This window comes from Carassius gibelio, chromosome B13 (assembly GCF_023724105.1).
Source record: "Carassius gibelio isolate Cgi1373 ecotype wild population from Czech Republic chromosome B13, carGib1.2-hapl.c, whole genome shotgun sequence".
Taxonomy (NCBI): Eukaryota; Metazoa; Chordata; class Actinopteri; order Cypriniformes; family Cyprinidae; genus Carassius; species Carassius gibelio.
Window position 1 is genome coordinate 11,519,746 of NC_068408.1, and position 23,857 is coordinate 11,543,602.

Here is a 23,857-nt window from a genome sequence, read left to right on the forward strand (position 1 = left end):
AGGAAATGTCATTTCCTGAGAAAACCTTTGGAAGCAGCACAAATTTTCAGCTGGACCTACAGCATATGAAAGTATAGGAGAAGTGTCTTTGTAGTGTTTACGGCCTTTATAAAGAGTGGACTGTCACAAAGCTTAAAGGAATTGTTTACCCGAAAATGAAAATTAATGTTGATCCAAACTCATATGACTTTTTTTTTTTTCTAGCGATAAACACAAAGAAGAAATTTTATTATGTAGTGCAGTTTATTTCTTCCATGCAATTACAGTGATTGTGACTGAGGCTTTTAAACTTTAAAAAAGATACAGTAATCTAGTCTGAAAAACCCACAAACTACATAACTTAAAAAAAAAAAAAAATATATATATATATATATATATATATATATATATATATATATATAAAATAATATATATTTATATAATATATAAAACTGACCAAACATATAGATACATTTCATTCTTTGTATTCTATGGAAGAAATAATGTCACACATGTTTAGAAAGACATGAGGATGAGTAAATGATGACAATCTTAAAACTTTTGGGTGAACTATCCCTACTTTGACTTAAAAATATGGCGAAGTTGTAATGTATTTTTCTGTCTTCACTGCAGAGTTCTTGTCCACCCATCTCGTGGTTTGAAGCATAATGGTTTATTGGGTAGGGTAATATGCTGAGCTAGTGCTTTCTCCTACTGACAACTCCTGCCAAGAGGAGTTGAATTACACAATGTGCTTATATATAGCAACAGAGTATAGGACTACAGCTTAACACCAGTCAATACTTTTGTCTTTAACTCTGTATTGTTCAGAAAAAAACAAGGAAACTTACCATAATCAAAGAAAAATTTAAAGCATATTTACACTATGTTGTAATGGAGACAAAGCCTGTTGTGAAATTCACGGCCAGCAATAATAAATGAAACACGTTAAACTAAATGAGCACATAAGTATGAAAATGGCAGTTATTAGTAAACTTTGATATGATGGAATCACAGTAACTTTCATAAATCAGATGTTTTCCATTTTTCAAAGCATTTTGCAAAGCACAAACCAGAGTCTCAGCAGTCTCAATGACTAGGAATTCTGTATAAACAATTTTCAACAAGGAAAACAGGACTGTATTTTACATCTTTGGCTACATTAAAAATGGAATACTAGCAAGCATTTACTCAGTTTACTAAAATATGGATTTTTTATATATAAACATGTTAAATGAAATTAGCATCCAGTTATCATCCTGAAAAGAAGTAGTTACTGTTATATAAATAATTAGTCAAAAAACATAAAAAATCACAGCTGATTCTTTTACCATATTGAAAATGTAAACCCGATTTAGACAGATTTTTTTTAATGCATGAATAAGCTTACTGTACATACTGTATGCTGCAGAAATAGCAGTATAATGTGATGATATTCCAAAAAGCATTAAACAAAATAGGAAACAGTAGTTCTACCAGAAAGACTCGGGAGATAAAATGATGTACGAAGCATACATTTATTGACAGCTCAGCAAGCACAATTATAAATTTCTTTGGCGGAAGGCCCCGTCCATGGTTCGTAATCCGAGGGTAGCGAATCTGCATTTCCTGCCTGAAGACGAAGGCAGGGGTGCAGCCAACCCCCCTGGAAAGTAAGGACAGGACCATCCTGGTGGTGGTGGGGAGGGTGGAGGTTGTCGTCGCGTCGGCATCTGCGAACATGTGTAAGTACGATGTATTATACAGGAGTATAAAGACGTGATTGGATAATGATGAAGGTAATTAGTGACGAAGTGATTGAGTCTTCCTGGCAGAACTTAGGCTAAAGCTTCCATTGACATCACTCCTGGAGTTAAAATTTGTAATTTTTCAAGCTCGTTTATCAGGTTTTTCTTTGCAAAACACCTGTTTTTTATTTTCTAATTAACCAGTTAATCATGCCAGCAAAAAGCAAGAGAATTTCAATTCATTTTGAAATAATTACATACCACATTCATTCCTGCTATCAGGACTCTACACTGACTCCATGTGGTTACAACACAGCTACAACAATGACAGATCCTCTCACATGGAACCAACAAGTAGCTATACATATGCAAATATGAGATCCACTTTATGTTTATATACTGTATATGGCTTTTATAGTTAAAGAAGATGTAAAATGGTTCACTTTTTTCACAGGCTGAAAGCTTGTGTTCTGGGTGACATTTTGCAGCAAATGTGTATAAACTGGTGAGTGTGTGCGCCAATAAAAAGGGTAAATGGATATAACTAATTTCATGTTGCCCTTAGATAACGTAAGACACAGTGATTCTTTCACTTATTCAATTACAGTTTAAGACATTGCCCACCCGCAGACCTGACTCCTGCAGCGAAATCATGCATTTCATATCAGAGTAGATTAAAAGGGCTCATGGAGAGAAGCTCTCAGTCAATCAGTAAGTGGCTTGTTAATGTAATACACGAGTCAGCGGGAGAGATGGCACAATAACACACACATCACATCAACAACATCTTAGCTAATACAGGATTCTCATGGTCCGGTCTCTACTATGGACATCTTTGTTTGATCAGTGCCGGATACAGTAAGGTGCTTGACCGACCTCCACAGATGCCTCTTAAAGTTTTTAATGTGAGTCGAGGACCAGGGGAAATCAAAAGGAGATGCTCTCTCATATCTCCGGTATATGTAGCATCTCGAGGGAGCTCTTGTTTAACTCATTTGGGTCACTCGCAAGGCAACAAAGCAACACAAAGACACCCTTCCATTAAATCACTCGCACAGTTTGTTTGTTTATTGGCTCTGCCATTAGGGCAAATTATTCTCAGTTAATTGGTTTTATAATTATACCACTGGATATGCAGAGGACCAGCATTTTGGCACTCTAAAAAAGACCCAGTGTGGAAATGGGACTGTTTAATGACCTAGACTATTTACATATTATAGCCTGTTGCTTTTCCCCAGTATCGGTAAATCGTGATGTAAATTTCTGGGAATAAAAAACTCTGGTATCATGATCTTTGGATGTCAGCGATCCTAGTTTGAAACAAGGCTTATTAGCTGTGAACTACTGAAATTCTGTAGTAGGCCCAGGGGATCAGCATTTAAAATAAGCCCATAAGATTTTAGTAAAAAAGAAAAAAAAAGCTATGTTTATAAAGGTATTTGTCACTCCGAATTCATCACAATTTAGTTTTTTTCTTCTAAAAGCATGCAGAGGAAGATCTATTGACATTTTCATTCAAATGACTGTGGGGTTTTAATAAAAAGAGGCAGAGCAGGCCCCTCAGGAGGGAGTCATTTAGCTCAAGCTTTATTCAGATGGGGGCGGTGGCTGATTAAGTCACAGACCAGCTAATATCCTTGATACAATCAATATCCGAGAACATTACAGGCGCCATAAGAAGAGCTATGCGTTATTTTCTCTCAGCTGCATTTTGTAAATGAGCCTGGGAGCAGTGATGTTTTTCTAATACTTGATGGCCTAAGTACTTTCAGTGACTGTGCTTATTGACTGTTAATTATTTGTCTTTGATGCACACAGAGTTTATAACTTAACTTAACTTAGAGTTAAAACAACTGTCATTTCAATTAAGATACAACAACTCCATCACAATTCATTTTGTTTGTATTACGTGGACTTCATATGATGACAAAATGATTACACCATTCTCCCCATCTGCCATTGGTTAGATAAATAGATAACCTCACCCCTAATCTCACTTTATTGGTTGAACCAGTGTGTAAAGGCTGTGAAGAATGAATCTAAAATATACATTTTAGGATTGATATATGTTTTACATTTATAGTTGTACATTTTTACAATTTCTACATTGTAGATTTTTTATCAAAAATAAATTAAAGCAGGAGACTTCACAACAACTACATTTCAATGCAGCTGTGCAACAATAAACTAAGAGTGCATTAAAGGAGCAATGTCATCTGATGTTATATGATGAAGCATTTAAAAATATTTGTCCAGCAGAATGGCTGTAATTTCAGTATGATCCCATAAATGTCATGATGGGTGATTCACAGAGGGAATGACCAGTGCTTGGAAGATACCACTACCCTGTTATGGGGTTCAACTATACCTGATCCCATAAGAACAGACATGCATATGTAATATAAAACTCTTTTTACAAAGAGTGAAGTACCCCACTGAGCCCCCTTAAAACGTATTTACACATGATAGTGATAGTTACTCTAATATGTAAGGTTTTTACACTGAAAAAGCAAACAGAAAATCTATATATAAAAATATAAATAATAATAATAAATACAATAGCATTTTGTCTCGTAGTATAATAAGAATTATATGAATATAAATAGATCCCATCTTTAATTGTTTATTTTATTGTATATTTACTTGAATAAAGTGTAAATCTCATTAACTTTCATATATACATACATATATATATATATATATATATAAAATAGTAGTAATTTGTAATAATTAATAATTAAGAAAAAATTATAAAATGATTAAACACTGTCTGCTACTGGTTAGTTAAATAGATAGTCCCACTCTAAAACTCTCTCTCTCACACACACACACAATATCAATAATATGAAATATCACTTCTGATGTAAAATTTATTTTATAGATTTTTAGAATGCTTTCCACTAGAAAAATGTTCTTGTAGTGTAAAAAAAAAACATTGCTTTTCATGGACAACATTTTCATGATTGGATAAAAAATAAAAATGATGGATTTCTGAATTTTAACATTGTAACAATCTCTCATGTACTCAGCTGATAGTCTCATGTTGTTTTGGTCATAACATGTCATCTTGTTCTGCTAAGGATAATTAATTGCTCAGTATCAGGCAGTGCTGTAAACTACAGCTGTGAGTGGCGAGGAAGTAGTAAGTAAGGGTGCAACAGCTCTGATGAGAGCTTAGCAACAGAGCTCTAAAGAGGAGCCATATGTGAGTGTCCATCACATTTACACACTCTGCTACAGCCAAGACTCCTGGGAAAGAGCTCACTTCACTCATGTCCTATTATAGCAGTGCCTGGCTGCAAAGTTAAGACTGGCGTGAGACAGCTTGACATCAGGGGGACGTTTGAAAATTGATTGACTGAGAGGAGGAGGAGTTGGCTCAAAAATATCCCTCCTATTGTGACCCTTCTTTTACCCACTTTTATTAAGTTAACTGGCAACAGAGACTGTCTAGTTTAGACAATTTTCTTAGATTTTAATAGCTGACAGTTAAAGGGGCTGACTGGGACTGTACTTGTTTTATATTAAGTACAATTAAAAACTGGGGTAAAAATACTGAATGGACATGTTTTAAAAGGGATCAGATATCATCTGTTGACAAGTCTAATGCACGGTTCAGCCAAAAGAAGTGAGGGACACTTGTTAATGAAGCAAGAAGCTATTTTTACTCAGTGGGCACATGTTCATCTGGTTAGATGCATGCTATTCACCATAACAACTCCACAAGTGGATGAATGTTATGCCACAAACAACAGGGTTTTTTTTTTTTTTTTTTACTACTGGCATTGTATACTTCAATGGTGCTCCAATGTAATTTTGTCTCTTAAGGCCTGACACGGCCCAACAGAATTACTGGTTTGGGCTGTTTTCATCTGCTTGACACTTGACACCACATGGTTATTCCAATACGTGTGCTGTCTCAAGCCATCATCCCATGTTTCCAGCTCGATCGTCTCTGCCTGATGCAACTGCTATTTCAGCGTGTTTCTGCTTCTGAACCCTCGAATCTTTTGCCCCGCCGGGGCCCTTGTACAAAGTGGCCTTTATGTGTGCACTTAAGGAGACTTTATATCAACCTTAAGGGGAGCCCAGCAAAAGCATTGTTGAAGAGATTTTTTTGCTGCACATATGCAACGGATAAGGAATAGCTTCTTTCTAAAGCATGAAAAAAGTCCTCCACTAAAAAATGAGATATAAGAGCAAAAGGTAAGAAAAAAGCTCAGTTGTGTTCATAATGTTATGTGAATATAGTTTATGCAAGGTATTAAATTCTAACTCAGATATTTGTATTATATAGAAATATGTAATTGGACAACAGAATATGTTATTATGTTGAAATGAGTACCATAATACAAAATGTTTAATTGGATTAATTATGTTAAGTTGGAATGTTAAACACATTAGATTCAGTTGATTTCTATTGCAATCTAACCTTAATAAAACATAATGTACATCCAGTGTATGATTGTTTTCATACTACTGAGCAAGGATGTAACCAAATGTAAAATAAATAAATAAAGGTAAATGTGTAAGAATCTATCATTGATTAGGCTGAAAACTAAGTTATAATTATAAAATCAGTGTGTGTGTATATATGTATAGTGTGTGTGTATATATGTATATATATATATATATATATATATATATATATATATATATATATATATATATATATATATATATATATATATATAGATCGACACCAAGAAAATACATTCCAGAGGTATTCTCACTGAAATGTCTAGCATGTTTCAAAGGATCAGGGGAATTTATTTTTACTCACATGTGTTTAAATTTGTAAACACACTGATGTAGGGGAAGTATTTATAGCTGTTCCTCAGCAATTAGCAAAGAATCTAGAAATAATTGCTATTAAAAATTTTTTTTACTTAATACTGCTCTGCATAAAAGACAAAATATTAAAATAATCCATATTTAGTTATATTTATTCAATTTACAAACGTTAAACATGACTTTTTGGAATATGTAACATCAAAAATGTGTAAAATGAAAATTTCTACTTGCTTTAAAACATACTAACATTTTAATCTAATCTAATATCGGAAGCTGCGTTTCCACCGCTGGAACTTTACCCAGGAACTAGGGACTTTGGGCTGGTTCTCGATTTGTTTCCACTGCAGGAACCAGGATCTAAATAAAATTCTTGCTAAAAAAAATGACCCTCAGAAAGGCCCTGCTGGTGATGTAGTACTTTTTCAAAGTTCTGGAACTATCAGGGGCGCGACTTGGGCGCTAAACATCCTGATTGGTTGAGTTCACGCAGCATTTGATTTTAACCACCATATATTCTGATCATTTTCAAAATATTACTGTGTTATTGTGTTATGAAATGTAATTTGAAAAGTATTTCAGGCGATAATGTACTCATTTAAAACTCAAACCTGTGGTTTATTTATAAAGATACTGCCTATTTAAAAATGTGTTTCGCCGATTTCAGAGACGGTCAGCTCCACGCGATCAGTGGGAGCTCAGTGCTTATGTATGCGCCGAGAGCAGTCTCTACATGGCTAGTCCTTCTGACATTTGCCGCTGGCTCTGATGTCTCTTTAGTGGTTAAACATAAAATATAATTCATTTTGGGTAAATCTAACTGGTAATCTTTGATCTCTATTTCATTTATCTATATGTTAAAATGAAAATAAAAAAGGCAGTTAAAATAATATTTCGATTAATTTGTTTCATAATGGCTGTAGCTATATATACACAGTTCCCTGAACTAAGTACATTTCTGTGGCTATTATTATGTTTAAATGTTTATTGTAAATATACAGTGAGGAAAATTGCAGTAGCCAAGGCGAGCTGATTGAGGTTATCAAGTACGCTGCTGTTTGCCGAATTACCGGATTTGTGTTGTCGCGGAAATCACACTCCCGAGTCGAACTCGCAAAGTCCAAACTACCAAGGATGCAAGTCCAAAATTTGCATACTTTGTATTGCGAAACACGTGCAGACAAACATCACCAGACTATTTGCCTAATCTTCACTGTATTTTAGACCGCGGTGGAAACGCAGAAAGCGACATGTCTGGGGGGAATATAGTTCCTGGGGAAAAAGTTCCTGGTAAAATTGTTCCAGGTCATTTCGGGGGAAATGCGGCTTAATGTTAGATGTAATGCTTGAATCAAATATTTATATAATTCTACCAGTACTACCATTGAAGTCCATGTGCAGGGTGTTCCAGTGGGACCCATTTTAGCATGTAAGCAAGTGTCAGAGAAGGTTAATATGTGATCCTGTGTAAGAATGAGAAGCAGTTTCCTTCTCTAAATATACTTCACGTGATATATGCAGAATGCAAGGCAGAGGTGCGGCTCAACTGACAAATGATCAGATTTAAAGGTCAAAGACTCAGATCTGAGAACAATTTGGATGTCAGACTTCATAATAAAATCTGAATTACTACTTACTCAGCAATAACAGTGTGATTTTCAAGAACTCTGTCGAAAACTAAAATGAACTACAAGTTTATGACATCTCTGATACTTTTGCAGGAAAGGAAGGCATTTTGATCACCTCTTAGAAGGTGAACTACTTAAATGCAAGACACCCTGTGTCAGCCATCTCAAGACTGACAGGGACAACTGTGCCCTGTCCATGAGAGTGAGTGCTTGAAATGAGCTCCCTGGAAAAGTGCCACACAGGCCAGCGGGGAAGCATGCAGGGCCACCGCAAATACTCAGATGGCCTCAATGACATATCCAGCATTGACAGCTTTATGGACGACACAGACAGGGAGGTGAGCAACCTCACTGATCGTGCCTTCAGGAGCCTATGCATTGGAGAGGAGGCCATTTACAATGACTCAGATTTTTCCTTGTCTCCTACACAACGACATAAGGCATTTGCAGAAGAAGCCCAGCAAAAGACAATCTCCCACGAGGCATTTTCATACAGCGTTCAACAATATGGTGAGGCAGAAGTACATCCTGCGATGGCCTCAACATTCCAGCATTCCTATGTGGATGTAACCCATCAGGAACAGGCTTTCAGAGAGGGAAGCTTGTCTTATATGAACAATGGCTCCAAGGAGGTGACGTGGCAGCAGAGTAGGAGCACATCTAGAGTGTCATCGTTAATCAAAGCCTTTAGTTCAGGCGAGTGTTACCAAGACAGTGGGGCATGTGACGTTACTCTGGCAAGGGATAGGTATAGAGATTTTGGCAGTGAATCATGGGACAAATCAGCTATGCTAAACATCCAAAGGGAACTCTCTGAGTTCTCTTCAGGATACCAGCAGAATTTTAAGTCAGGCCCCTTTCATTCTTATAGAAACCATTTTTACACATCTGACTTGGCTGCCGCCGTGGCACAGATGGACACAACAGTCCTGATGAAATCTTCACAAAGTAAATTCAAGCCACTGAACTCTACAAACTGTTTCTTCCATAGTGAATTCAGCCCTTTCCAGCTTTGGGAAGAGTACAACAGGTTTTCCTTCCGAAGTACAAATGTGTCAGGGTTTATGTCGGCTAAGGATTTCCCACAGTGGTATGATTCTCCCATGTACAAAGAGCTGAAAGATAACCACAGAATGCCAAACTCTCTGTGTGAAAGTAGCCGCTTCAACCAGAGACAAATTCAAGACGTTGTGGCTAGCCAGCGATCCAGGTCCACGGTTGTCCAGAAAGCCTCTGCGATTGAAAAGAGGTGCGAATCTGAGACGGCTTCCAACTATCCGCCTTGGAAGAAAAACAATAACTTTATAAGGAATAAACTTTCAGGCAACCGGCCCTCCACTGTCTCGCCAACTAATGAGAGAACATGTAGGCCAGATTCAAATTTGTTTAGCAATAACAAAGTTACACATGAGATAGTGGTTGAGAGCAACTTGCCTAGCAGTGTGACACCGTTCAACATCACTCAGCTCCTCACACCGGTTATTCACACACGACAAGAAACAGAGACGTCTGAGATACTGCAGTTTGCACACACTCCTTCTGTTTCTGATTATTCTTCCCAAGGTGAAACTGACCCTAAACTTCAGACTGATGTCAAACATCTGCGTGACAGCTATAAATCTAAAGCTTCAAGTCTGCTTTTCAACCTCAAAGACAACCGAAAAAGAGTCAAGAGTACGTACAGTCCCACGAGATTTAAAGGGCTAGAAATAACAGATCTAAATAATCAGACCTCAAAGCTAGAGGGCAGAGAATCCAGATTTTCTGATATTTTTGTATCCCAAGAAACTGTTCAGGAGAATTTGATTGGAACAGATGCACAACCCTCTAGAAACTTAATTCGAGAGCCCAGTTTAGCTCCTATCACTCCTAAAGATTATACCGATGGCTTTGGATCATATGATAATTTGAAATTAACTTCACCTCAAATTCAGGACAGAGTCACTAATAACAAATCGTTCCATGGAAGTTCAGAGGGTCGCTCTCGTAGCACAGATCCGCTGGCTAACACAGAGCTCTCAACACACAATCTTTCAGCACAGGATAAAAGCTCTCTGACTTCAGAAGGTCAATTAATAGACCTCAACAGTACTTTTATTCCTGCTAGGCCTGAAATAGCAAATGTGCTCCCAAAGGCTTACCTACCGACACACTCTCTGCCTGCTCACACATCAGAGCGATACAACCAGAGTGATAACACAAATCAAAACAATCTAAAACAAAGAAAGGACTTTGAAAGAAAAACATTTACTGAATACAGTCAAAATGACACTGTTAAAGAAAAATGTCCTTGGGACCAGATTGGTTCATTCAAGGAAACAGACGGCAGATCTGAATCACGGCCATTTAGAGGAGAAATAGCAGCACTGATTGAGATGGACAAACAGAGAAAGGCCACCGCTAAGCAATATTTTGCCAATGACAGCTATTCTGTCCGAAAGGAAACATACATGCAAAAGGTGAATGAAAACATTAAACTTGGTCGACTTGCAAAGGAGGAAGAGAAAGAAGGCAGGGAAGATACAACATCACCCAGGAAAACATCTTACAGTGAAAAATCTATACATGACAGCCAATTAAACACATTTTCAAAGTCTACTGAATCATACGGAATACCAAAACACAGTCTCCAGAACAAAACATCTCCCCTAACAGAAGTTTATGGTGGTTTACAAAGCTTCAGTGTCAAAAATGATTCTGTTAAAGGAGTACCAGAGCAAAATTCTTTTAACCCCATGGCGACACAAAATACATTTTATCAGAGAGCTCATGCACCTTTACAAGACTATAAAGGTCAAAAGAATGAAGGATTGTACTCTTATCAGCCATACAAGTATGAGCCTAACAAACAGTGGCAAATATCATCAACAACTGAAGATAGACACAATAAGGACAGTGTATGTACACAGAAACAATCAGAGATGCTTGAACAATCTGGTGCCAAGCGTTATACAATCTACAATGCAACTTCAAGTACACTACACATGCTTCAAAATGAGTTTTCCACCAACAACGGTGCACCACATCGTGCTTTGCAGGATAAAGATTCAGTCATCCCAAACATTGACACCTCACATCAAAATAATACAAGTTTACCAACTAAACATGAAGACAGGTTCAGCATTAATGATATTCTTGCCATTAGAGATAATGAGCAAGCAAGAAGGTTAAAAGATAATACATTTGTTTTGGCTAAATCAGAAAACCCACAAAATCCAATTAAATATGATACAGCTGAAAAACTAACCACAGCAGAGCCTGTAAAAGAGCAAGAACAACAAGACTACAAAGTGCAGGATATTACAAGTCCATCACCTGGTTATGTGAGAAGGGATTTTCAAAATACAAATGAAACAAATAGTAGCACTGACAGAAAAGACAGAACAATTAGTAAAGATACTGACAAAGTCACAACAAGAGTGCTTTCTTACAAGGAAAGAGGCCAAAGTAAACAAGAAATGCTGACATCCAAATTGAAAGCACATGCTCAAAAGGAAATATCAGCAATTAAAGAAAAGGGACTTGCCAAACAAGGCATTCTTGCGAGAAATTCAACAAAAACAAGAGGGACTATCAGTAATGATGTTCAAGAAGGATATTCTGTAAAGAAGGAAATCACAGCTGACAAGCTGAATCATTTGTTTCAAGATATCACTTATTCCAGTGTAACCCAGTGCAAAGAACAAATTAAATTGCACAACGATCATCCCAAGAATAGATCTCCATCATCAACGGAAATACAACCTCTTCATTTTGAAGATATTCAGAATGCAGTCTCAGAAAAGAAGGATGAGAATGTGAAATACAAACATTTGGCTATAGAAAGGCAAAAAGACAAAAATCCAGCTGATAATAAAGAGATGAAAGAAACTATGGACAGAAGAGCAACAGTGGAAAATAATGCCCATAAAAACTACCAGCCATCCAGAATCTCAGAAGATAAACAAATAAGTATGACAAGCTCAGAGAATATAAACACTGAAAAGGAATCGGCAAAGCAAAGTCATGAAATGTCACCAGATGAATCAATGTCAGGACATTTGACCGTCAAGACCTACAGAGAGAACTACACTTCCCATAATTCACCTGCACTGCATAATGCAAAACAAACAATTCAGCATGATCAGAAAGAAAGTCTGTATGGAAGTAGACAGAGTCAGTATACTTCCTCTGAAAAAGCTGTGACTAAACCTACTGATATAATCAAAGAAGACTTACATGTTAAAAGCACTGAAACTACAAAATCAAGCAGCTGTTTGGATAAAGATTCTCTATTGGGATTGGAGAAAAACACACCCAGAGTTGACGAAACTAATGTACATCTTAAAAGTAAGATTACTGCTGCCATGGAGCAGTCTAAAAATGAACCAATCAAAAATAGCTCTGCGATTACAGCCAGTCAACTGACATCCTCATCAAGTGACATGACGTTTAAAAATGGAATTCCACCTGCCAAACGACTAATAGAACCTGTCAAATCAGAGCTCACCTCAAACCTTCTAACCAATAAACTGAATGTAGATCCAGAGCAGCTTATAGATAGAACCTACAAACACAATTCTGGGATCAGTTCAGAGGTGTCATCAACAGACAATACAGTCAGAATCAACTCTGGGCCAACAAATAACTTGGCCGCACAAAGAACTAGGGAGCCAGAAACACTAAAACCTTTTAATAATGACGATGGACAAGCAATAAAAAACAATATAACACAGGAAAATGACTTGGCTAAGCAACAAAATAACACTCCACAAGTAAAGACGGTAGAAACTACCTCTCTTAACCAAATGGTGGAGAGTCACTCAAAACCAGAAACAGATGAAGAATCACTAACACAAAGAGCTTCATCTGAAGCAAAAGAAAGCTGTCAGCAAAAAGAACTCCATCAAGATGATGAAAATACAAAGACTCTGTTCTCATTTGAAAAGAATGAACTCCCTAGAAGCTATCGGAGTATGTCAAGAATGAAAGATGATTCAGAAGTAGTAAATAACACTCAACAGAAAGAGCAAATTACAGAAAGTGCCAGCTCAAAACAAGAACAAGGATTTCCCAGACCATTACAAATATCACATGACAAAAACAATCCACAAAAATCTACAGAAAAGTCTCAAGAAGTGAACTCGACCAATTCCAAACCCCCAAAATCAGCTGAAGATGCAATAAAACCAAATGTTTGCCCCCAACATGAAGTAATAGTAGAGGAGGATGCAACTCAAAAGAATAATACACAGCCTGTTTTAACACAAAATGTAGAATCCACAGCAGATACATCAAACATCACTACACCAAGCAATGAGGAACCTAGAGAGGAACCCATGATTTACAGTATTTGTGTCTCAAGCAAAACAGAAACAGTTTCAGATGATGAACCTATGATCTACACTATTTGTGTGTCAAGTAAGTGTCATATTGATGAGCAACAAAATCCAGCAAAACAAGAAGAGGAGAGTTCTGTTGAAACTGAGAAATCTGTGAAGGATGAAAGCTTTTGCATTAAAAACAAGAGAGTGGAAAATGAACATGATGTTGATAGAGAGACTGAAGTTTTTTCAAACACTGAAGAAAAAGAAGACAAAACTGGAAAGTTTGAACCGCCGACAACTACAGATAAGTCAAGCATCCAAGGGAGAACCAGTACATCATATGAGGACCTCTTAGCTAAATATGGGTTACCGGTCAGAGATCATGGTCATCTCACATCAAAACATATGCAGGATGAGAAAGAACAAAAAGAAAAGGAGACTGAAACTCACCTGTCACATAAATCAGTAAATCATGGAATGAATAGACCTCTGCTTTTCAAAGGTTCAACACAAACACATCCAGATGACTCCAGACAGGTTTCTGATCAGCAATCAACTATTACAAGTCAACCTTTAAAGGGGACTGAGAGCAAAATCAAGCAAGTAGAAGTCCAACACTGTGATACCACATCAATAACTCCTTCCAACAACAGAAAAACTGAAAAGAAACACAATACAGCAATCAGTACACCAAAACTTGTCCATTCTATAAGAGATGCTAACCTAATACAAGATCAAGATACTTGCATTGAACCATCAAGGCAAAGTAGGGGAAATGATATTGAGTTGAAGGAAAAGAAAGTTGAGGAGCAAGTGAGAAACACTGATAAAGTGCAAAGTATGAAAATGAAGGAAGATATTCTTGATGATTTATCTAATTTGAGAGAGTCCCCAAAGAAAACTGATACTGTATCCCTGACAGCTAAACAACCTGCAACAATGGATGAATCAACAAAAGCAAAAAATAATATGGTTTTAAAGGCACCCATTTCATCCATGGCAAAGGAGACAGTCAACAGTAAATTCATGGAAAGTACAGTTCCCGAAATGACGATAACCCAAGTTAAAAAGAAGCCTCAAAATGCGGAAGGTGAAGACAAAATGTTTAATGAAACTGATAGATTTACATCTCAAAAGAATAAAATACATGGAAGTGAAACATTTAACCCAAAAGTTGAGAAAACTGTGCATGAGACAAAACAAAAGGAGCCTGTAATGGCTATCAAACAAGAATCTGTCTCAGACAAAGATGCTCAAACTCTGCAAAAGTATGTAAAGGGGGACGAGAAAGGAGGGGAGAAAAGGTCACAAGAGAAGTTAAATGTTGAACTTAACACAAGTAATGAAATTATAAACAGGATGACGAAGATGGTTTTAAAAGATGGCGCTGCCACACATGTTAATAATTATAGGTATAAAGTTAGCAGTGTATGTGAGGATGTGTGTACTGTTGTAAAACAAGACCAGGCCTCTTTTGAAGTCCCAAAAATTCACTTAGAGGACATTAAAGTGTCTACAGAGGAAGTGTCATCAAACAAGGTATTCATGGCAGGCCAGAAAAACCAACATGAAAATCTGAAAGGAAAGAAAGGAGCTGTCGTGACTGAACATGTAGCTGAGAAAGACTTTACAGAGCAAAATAATTTACCAGTGAAGCCCCTTACAGTCCAAAATGAACCCAAAACTGTAAATAATATGAAAGGGCACACTGGAATGAAACATACAAATACACTTGATGTCGGAAAAGAAATCACACCACTTAAGAAAGACAGTGCAAGTAAATTAGAAAAGACAGAAATTAATCTAAGACAAGGAGCAGATGGGACTCAAGATAAAAAAGTCTATGATAATAAACAACCTGCACTGTACAGTGACAAAAGGAAGAAAGAAGACCCTATATTAAGTCTGAGTGGTCAAAATGATGGTAATTTGAAAGTTAATGAAAACAGATGTATCCTCAGAGGAAAGAAAGAAAGAAATGTTGAAGCTACGATGACAAAACAAGCTGATCAGACTAATACAAACCAGTATCAGTCAGAAACAAAAGGAAGTGCAAGATATGAACAAGAGCATGTTCAGTTAAATCAACAGGACACAAGGAAAGAAGGTATATTATCCAAACCAGAGGCTACTCAGAGGAACAAGAAAGTGACTAGACCAGAAATATCAGCCATCGCGGACTATGCTAGATTGAGAGTTATCTCTGCTGAAGACGATACAAAAGAGCTTGATATATTCCCCAAAATGGACTTTTACAAAAGTTATGAACAGCCAGTTTTAGGAGTTCATAAAGACTTGCAAGGAAATGTGTCGGATATAGGGGGAGAATGTAAAAGAGACAGTATTTCAATGGAGAACGGTCATAATCTCAAGCAAAAAACATCACAATTTAAAAAACAAACAGAGAAAGAGACGTTACCTCAAAAACAAAACCACTTGATTCCCAATACAGTTAAACTAAAACCTGTATCACTGGTAGCTTCAGGTGCACAAGATGAAGCTGCATCAATGGGCACCCAACCAAGGGCTGTAACAAATCATAAAGAACCAAACACTAAACCAACTTTCATGGAGCATCTAAACAGAGGAGAAATGAACAAAATGTATCTGTCCAAGAATCCCCAAAGTGTACCATTGCAAGCCGAAGGTACAATAAGCAGATCAAGAAAAATGACTCATGACAAAACAACTGAAAAAGGCAATCTTTCTCATTATGGAAGACAAGAATCTCTCTCAAACGTGTCATTGTCTGGCACTGCAAAAGCAACAGACATCCAAATAAATATGGCATCACCACCTGGAGAAGAAATTGAAGAACTACAATATTACACAGTGAATGCTCTTGACATTGAAATAGAGCCAAAAGAAGAACCCGAACCACCTCCTCCAAGTCTCAAAATGTCTCAAAATACAGGCTCAGCTGAAAAATCAGAGGAAGAGAAAAAGGAAGATAGCTTGTTTTTGCAAAGTCCAACGGACCACGGTAAAGTGCATGCTACAGGACCGCGATCCAACTCTTCTTCTCCAGCCATGGGGAAACCCATCATGTTCAGAGTAAAGGATAACACCATCAGAACATCTTCTGTGACCAAAACCGTCAAGCCACGCTTTCACAGGTCATTTTCTGAAGACTTCAGGATTGGCTCCCCAAAGGAACACTTGACTGGTTCAGAGAAAGAAGATGAAATTCATCCCAAAGAGTCTGCTAACCCTCCAGTCTTACATGAACCAGCTATTGCTACCCACCGGCTCCATAAATTAAAAGAGACACTCCACAACAATTTGCCCTCAGCAGAATATGCAACAAAACAAGCAAAGAGCCATCAGAGAAGGAGCCAACATTTTGAGGAAGAAGAAACTCGTTCTGTCATCAGCACAATGTCAGAGGATGTGGAGAACTGTGCAGTGAGCCTCACAGATATGGCCAACATAAGTCTGGCCTTCATGCCCAAGCATGAAAGTTACAGAGACACCTACCAAAGGCCTGCGTCTGCCTGCTACGAACGACCAGAGTCAGCCTGCTATGAAAGACCAGAATCATCTTGTAGTGATATAAGGCCACTCGGTAGACCTCCGGTGGTGCCCCCAAAATCTGAAAAAGCTCTTCGCCGAGCACAAAGACTTACAACAAGGCGTATGAAGAAGGCAGAGACCCCCAAGATGGTACCTGAAAACCAAGAACAGCTAGAGTCCAAATCAACCAGAAATGTCTCCAGTATGCCCTCTTCACCTTCAAGCATACTGTCAACACATCTAGCGGTGCAAGCTTCACCTCCTGTTTCACAGTATGACATCCAGCCAAATTACACCCCCCCTGCACACAGTACAGTTGCCCAACCTTTCCCCGTGACACAGAGAAAGCTTTTGCAAGACCCAAACTCAGGACAGTACTTCATGGTGGATGTACCTTTACCAGTTAAAACAAAGACATTTTATGACCCGGAAACTGGTAAATATGTACAGCTAAATGTCCGTCAGAGGTCTCAGGGTGCTCTAACGCAGCCAGCATCATTGGAGATGTTAAACACTCCCTACATGCTGTATCATGGGTTTCTGCCAATGGCTGCGTCTTCTTTACCACCCTTGAGCTCATCATCTGAATTGTCAACACCAGCAGACAACCAGGATACACTTGAGAGAGGTGGTGAACCATGGAGACAGAATGTTTGTCTGCAGAATAGCAACAGAGATTCCCAGCAAAACCCTGATGTGCTGTACGGGTCACATGAGCAAATTCACAATCCATCTTTGTATGCAGAAAACGGTATCGACAACATTGAAAGACACACAGATATTATAACTATGAGTGAATTAGAGGACTTTGCAATGGAGAGCACATGACGAGTAAAGTTGGTTGTTTAGATAAGTAAATACTTTATACTCAAATCTGAAGCTAAATGAGTGTATAGCTAAGCTATTTAAATGTGACTTTTAAATAAGTTAAAAGAGTTCTTAAACCTGTTTTTGATTTGTATTGATGGATTGCTGTTAAACCTCATTTGTGTTTTGTAGCTGAGGTGACCGTAATTGTGGTAGGCAGGGGCTCTTTATTGTCAAAATAGTCAACGGAAGAACTGTGAAGCATTCCAATTAATTATGTTATGTTGAAAATAATTTTGCAGTGTACTTGTTTATAAAAAAAATAAAGACCATGCCCACAGAGCACACTGTAGATTCAGGGGAAGTACATTTCTCAAGTGACTTTTTAGTGGTAATGCTATGGCGTTTTCCTTAGACACAGCCAGAATAGAGCATCACAGCCCCGCCCACAGCCTGAGAGAGCTTTGGTGCCGGAAGGAAATTTCCCATTCATTTCTCCCATTGACTTTTGGGAAAATCCGTATCTAAAGAGTTTTAGAGCATGTGTGAGGATAACCAGCTACGGCTGAACATATCATTTTGAGTAAAAAAATTAAGAGAAAATCCAAAAAAGTCAAAAGGTACAAGACTGTGTACATATTTTCATTTCGAGGGCAGGAACTACTCATCCCATAAACCACCGCGCCTCACTGAATTAGACTGAAGCCACAACTGCGAATGAGCCTTTTGAGCGACTTCCAAATCTGATGATGGCCGCCCGCGCGATCTTTTTCCTCCAGTGAATTTTATTTTATTTAGTGAATGTGCAGTAATAGCAGTTCTTTCAGTATTAATCGTGTAAATAAATAGTGTTTTATATAGGTATTGTGTATTGATTTTTATATTTATCATCATGTATTTTATATTGTGTGCATGTGTGAAAGCAGTTGACGATAATGTCAGCAACATGGTGCAGTGCTTTGTACCTGACTGCAATCAGTCGTCAACACGTCGTTGTCATTACACAAATGTTCAGTAAATACACAAAAAGGTATGCTGAGGCTAAATATTGTTTTGACAGTGGCATTATAAAATGCTTGATATGACTCATACCATATGAAGGCTACAGTAGCCTAGCTAAAGTGGACGATAATGCTAACTAACGTTACCAACCTCCCTGCAAAACTCACCAAAACTTTGTAGGTCTTGTCCCTCATGCTGGCCCTTACAAAACCCACAAGCTGACCCTCGGACACACTACACTCAACTAACGTTACATGACCCTATCTGAAGTGGGTTTCACCCCTTTGAACACTTTTGTTTTCTCCTTGAAAAACGCCATCATGGCAGCCAAGGAGATCATGATTGCACTGATGAGTCTACCGTGCAAAAACGCAACACAGGTTTTTATTTTATTTAATTTTATTTTATTTTTTATTAATGATCTTCAGTCTTCACGGACCTTCGCGGGGTTTAACCAGACGGGTACACGAGCTCCACCAATCAGATGCATCACAGTGGGATTGTGGGATTGTTCAGGATTGTGGGTAATGAAGTACTTAGCCAAGACATCGCAAATAAAAGGCATTTATCTCAAAACAAGGTTAGTGCCCCATGAACCTTTGCCGTTTATATGAGCATATACTATCGCTTAGTACAGGCGTAGCTGGTTTTAAGTCTACCATGTATGGTTACATTTTTATGGCTTATACCCCAACTGTCAATGCAGAAGTTGTATTGAATTTTTACTTCCAGCACCGGCTGTGGGCGGGACTGTGATGCTCTATAAAAGCAGAAAAAAGATTTCCAAATGGCCCACAGTATGCATGAAAATTGTACACTAAATTTGTCAGGTTTAAAACTCAGTTTAAGGGTTAATAACTTGCCATAAAACAAATTTTCTCTTGATGTGCTTTGGCAGGTTACATATTAAAAAGGGGTGGTCTGTCTTTACCTTGCCATTGTTTCTGATGTATGACTATAAAATGATTGCCTTATAAACAACTACTTGCAATGTACTACTTTTACAGTCTTTCAGAAACTCATTACATCATCATTAAAGAAAGATGTTAAATCACAATATGTTGGTTGGCTGTTGTTTTCTCACACAGATCCATTTAAACAGCTAATGCATTAAAAAAACATTAAAAAAAACATTTAAAAAATGCAGGAACTATCAGATGTTAACTTGAAAATAAGCTTCGTTGTTCTCTTTACCCCAGTGCTGTGATATTATCCTGTATTTGCGGGTTTGAGTGAATTCAGTATCTGCACAATAGACCACTCTAGTGGACAAAGGGTGCATAGCACTTTGTATGTACAAACTATATTATTCTCTAGTAAATCAATACATTATATGTTACAGATATCTTTGTATATGTAATATCTGTTTGTTTGGTTTTTAACAAAAAACTGGCTGATCATTAATTTAAAATTACTAATATATACTAAATATTCAGCACTGTGTAAGAAAACATTTAAGCATAATCAGATCCATTCTGTCTTATCTTTCCCAGTCAAAATAAATGTAGTGAGTTTGATCTTTGTTTATGTAAGTGCAGGCAGCTGTGATAACTGCACAAATGTTGACAATATCTTGACCTATGCAGGAGGCCCATATCTCAAACAACTGGAGCACCAGAGTTTGGATATGACTTCACTGACAATGTATCATTAATGCAACAAAAGAACTCATTAACTTCATACAAACAAAATTTGAAACAAATGATTTGTGTCATTATTTAGTTTAGTTTAGTGTTTTTTAGGCTTGCTTGGCCTCTCTCCAGTTAATTTGATGTAACAATGCTTCTCATAATAGAATGAATTACTGCATTGAATAATCAATAATCCACGTGCAATGAATGTTATAAACAATCTTCTAAAAATACTACTACAATAATTCTAAATTACTTAAAACCATCACAGGCCATTTGTTTCTCTGTTTGCTTGCTGTGCAGGATTTCATTTTGGAAAAGAAAAAAAGATTAACAACAGCAACAGTGTCTAAATTGATTTTTCCCAGAGCTGGGTTTTCTCAAAGTGGAGACATCTTTATCAGTCGATGCAATATGCACTTACAATAGTGTTTCTATTGTCTGAGAGAAACATACTGAGGACGACAGGTCACATATGGAGCAAACATGTTTTAGGTTTAGATGTAAGAAAACTCGGATAGTTGTGACCAGTGTTGTGCCTGTTTTAACACATTACAAGATAAACCTATTTCTCTTGCTGTCCATGATGGAGATTAAACTCAATGTCTAACTTTCCCACAAATTAACTAATAAAAATAATTTAATATTTAATTATTTAAATAGATTTGATACAACATAATTTGCACTTCAATTGACAGGATTACATGAGCACACTCCTGTCAAATTACAAATGTCAAAATTTATTAAAAAGAAAACCAAAATTAGTTCCTCAGTAAAAAAAAAAAAAAAAAATTAAGAGTTGTGTAATTTAAAGTTACTCTACCAGGAAAATAAAGTGAAGATATTAAAGGGTTACTCCACCCCAAAATGACAACTTTTCATTAATCACTTACCCCCATGTTGTTCCAAACCCTTAAAAGCTCTTTTAATCTTTGTAACATGAAAAGTCATCGTCAGAATGCTCCATCTGCCATCAGACGTGCAGTCTTGGTTATATGAAGCGACGGGAACACTTTTTGTAGGCGAAGAAAACAAAAATAACTCATCCTTGTGGCGTGGAGGACACAGAAGAGCACATGCAGCACGTTGATACAGAGAGACACAGAGGAGACCTTTGACATAGGGATTATTGAATAAAGTTGTTATTTTTGTTTTCTTCGATTACAAAAAGTGTTCCCGTCGCTTAATATAACCCAGACTGCACGTCTGATGGCAGATGGAGTATTCTGCTGACGACTTTTCATACCTTTTATGGACCTTGACACTGTTATTTACTTAGCAGTCTATGGGACAGTCTCAAGCCTCCAGGTTTTCATCCAAAATATCTTAAATTGTGTTCCAAAGACGAACAGAGCTTTTACGGGTTTGGAACAACATGGGGGTAAGTGATTAATGACAACATTTTTATTTAAGGGTGGAGTTTCCCTTTAAGTGACTCGTCCTGAACGCACTCATTTTGTCCAATCAAAGGCTCCCCAGAATGATCATGTCCCGCCCCTAATACCAAATACTTCTGACTAGCACCAGCGAGTAGCTACGCTCATGGCCGTGATGTAAACAACAGGCTACTGGAGATTAACAAAGGGACAAGCCCTTCAACAATTCAATACAAAATATATCAGCACAGAAATTAAAAAGACAGAAAAAAAAACTCTTAGAGTACATTTTGGGAATCTGTAAAAGAGCGAACATTTGACATAATAGTTTGAAACATTTAGACTTCATGTATGTATCTACTAACTAGTATACCTATTAATAAATCAACATGTTAATTATAATTTTTTACGTAAAATACTAAGACTACATGTATAAATTAATGCTTATTCAGTATTCCTATTGATGAAAACTCAGCCAAAACGCCCTCACAGCATGTTGTTCGATGGAAGTGATAAATCCGTCAATCTGACTGGCACTGCTTTTTACCTGTTTGATAGCAGAGGTGATCCTTTTTCTTTTTGCTGACAGGCAAGTTATAAAAATACACTAATTTTAAAAAAGCTAAATATGTGTGCTCCCATAACGTACCCTCTTAAAAATAAAAGTGCTTCACGTTGCCATAGAAGAAACTTTTGTCTAAATGTTTCCATAAAGAACCTTTATCATGGGACGTACCTTTCTGTTCCACAAAAGGTTCATTGTGGCTAAACAAGGTTCTTCAGATTATTAAAAGGTAAGAAAGAGATGGTTCTTTAAAGAACCTTTGAATGGTTCTTTTATTTTTAAAAGTGTAGGATTTTACTGGATGTGACGTGATCTTTAATAGTTCTGCTTTGTTCGTCACTGGGTATAACTAAATATTTAGAGAGGGCTTCTGATTTAATATTTATGTTTATGATGTCTAGTGTTTGTTTGAAAATAAAGATTAGACATCGTTAATATTTATTTAATAATATTCTATATTTATTTATTTATTTTATTTATGCATTTAGCAGACGCTTTTGTCCAAAGCGACTTACAGTGCATTCAGGCTATCAATTTTTACATATCATGTGTTCCCGGGGAATCAAACCCCCAACCTTGCGCGCTTGCTAGCACAGTGCTCTACCAGTTGAGCTACAGGAACACTATATGTCATTCTTATCTATATAATTTTAGATGTAGGCTACCTGTATAGTTCCAAATGTATGAAATCTGACATTAATAATAGCAAAAATAATTGTAACTTTAGTTTGTTTAGTATGAAGAACATTTTCAGTATATTGTTGCAGATTCAGTGCAGTCTTCCTTCTGTTTGTATGTTTCATGTTATGAGTAATAGTAATTCTGCTTATTATATGGAGATGATGCCATGCCTGCTAATTAATAATATTGCGGCCTAGTCATACTTCATTTTCTCTAACCTTATTTGTATTCTAATAGGCTAATTTTCTATTGTATTGTATTTCTATTCTATTGTTTCTACTGTGATCGTTTCTATTTCTAGCAAAAAAAAAAAAAAAGAGTTCTCTTTGTTTGAAAGTTGAATCTAAATAATACTGCAAATTTTGAACAAAGCATATATTATTGTCACCAAACAGGCAAATGCCAAGCTGCACCATTTCATCAGGCAAGACTTTTGACATTATCTGGCTCTGCTTTGTCACCAGGGTGTCACATCATGAATAATTAAATCACTACTTTGTGATAATACATAATTCAACATGAATTATTAATGCTAATGTGTGTGCAGTTTACTCAATTGTGTTATTGACTATCAAAAGTAATTTCCTGAAAATCCTCAAGGACGAGAATTTAATCAGTCCAGCTTCTTTTCAAAGGTAGTAAACAGTTGTGTTCTTAAACTAAGTTGCTTTTCAAATATTGCAATGTGTTTTTTAAAAAAGCAGGTGAAAACGTTTTCTTTTAATAACCTATTGGATATTCCATATGCTCCTACATGTCAATGATTGGTCATCCTCATATAATAGAACTTATGATCTAAAACAGTTTGGTTACATTTACATTTTTTGATATAAAGAAAATAACAAAAGAAT

At 36.9% G+C, this 23,857-nt stretch overlaps 2 protein-coding genes across 2 annotated transcripts in view; one reads left to right on the plus strand and one right to left on the minus strand.

Annotated features, from left to right (window-relative positions):
- Positions 1 to 23,857, minus strand: part of LOC127970497 (stromal cell-derived factor 1) — a 100,176-nt gene that overhangs the window by 15,837 nt on the left and 60,482 nt on the right. The window lies entirely within an intron of this gene.
- LOC127970490 (uncharacterized) lies at positions 5,457 to 19,810 on the plus strand. Its single transcript, XM_052573087.1, has 2 exons — positions 5,457 to 5,912; positions 8,219 to 19,810. The coding sequence occupies exon 2, from the start codon at positions 8,341 to 8,343 to the stop codon at positions 17,770 to 17,772; it is 9,432 nt and encodes a 3,143-aa protein (XP_052429047.1). The 5' UTR covers positions 5,457 to 5,912; positions 8,219 to 8,340; the 3' UTR covers positions 17,773 to 19,810.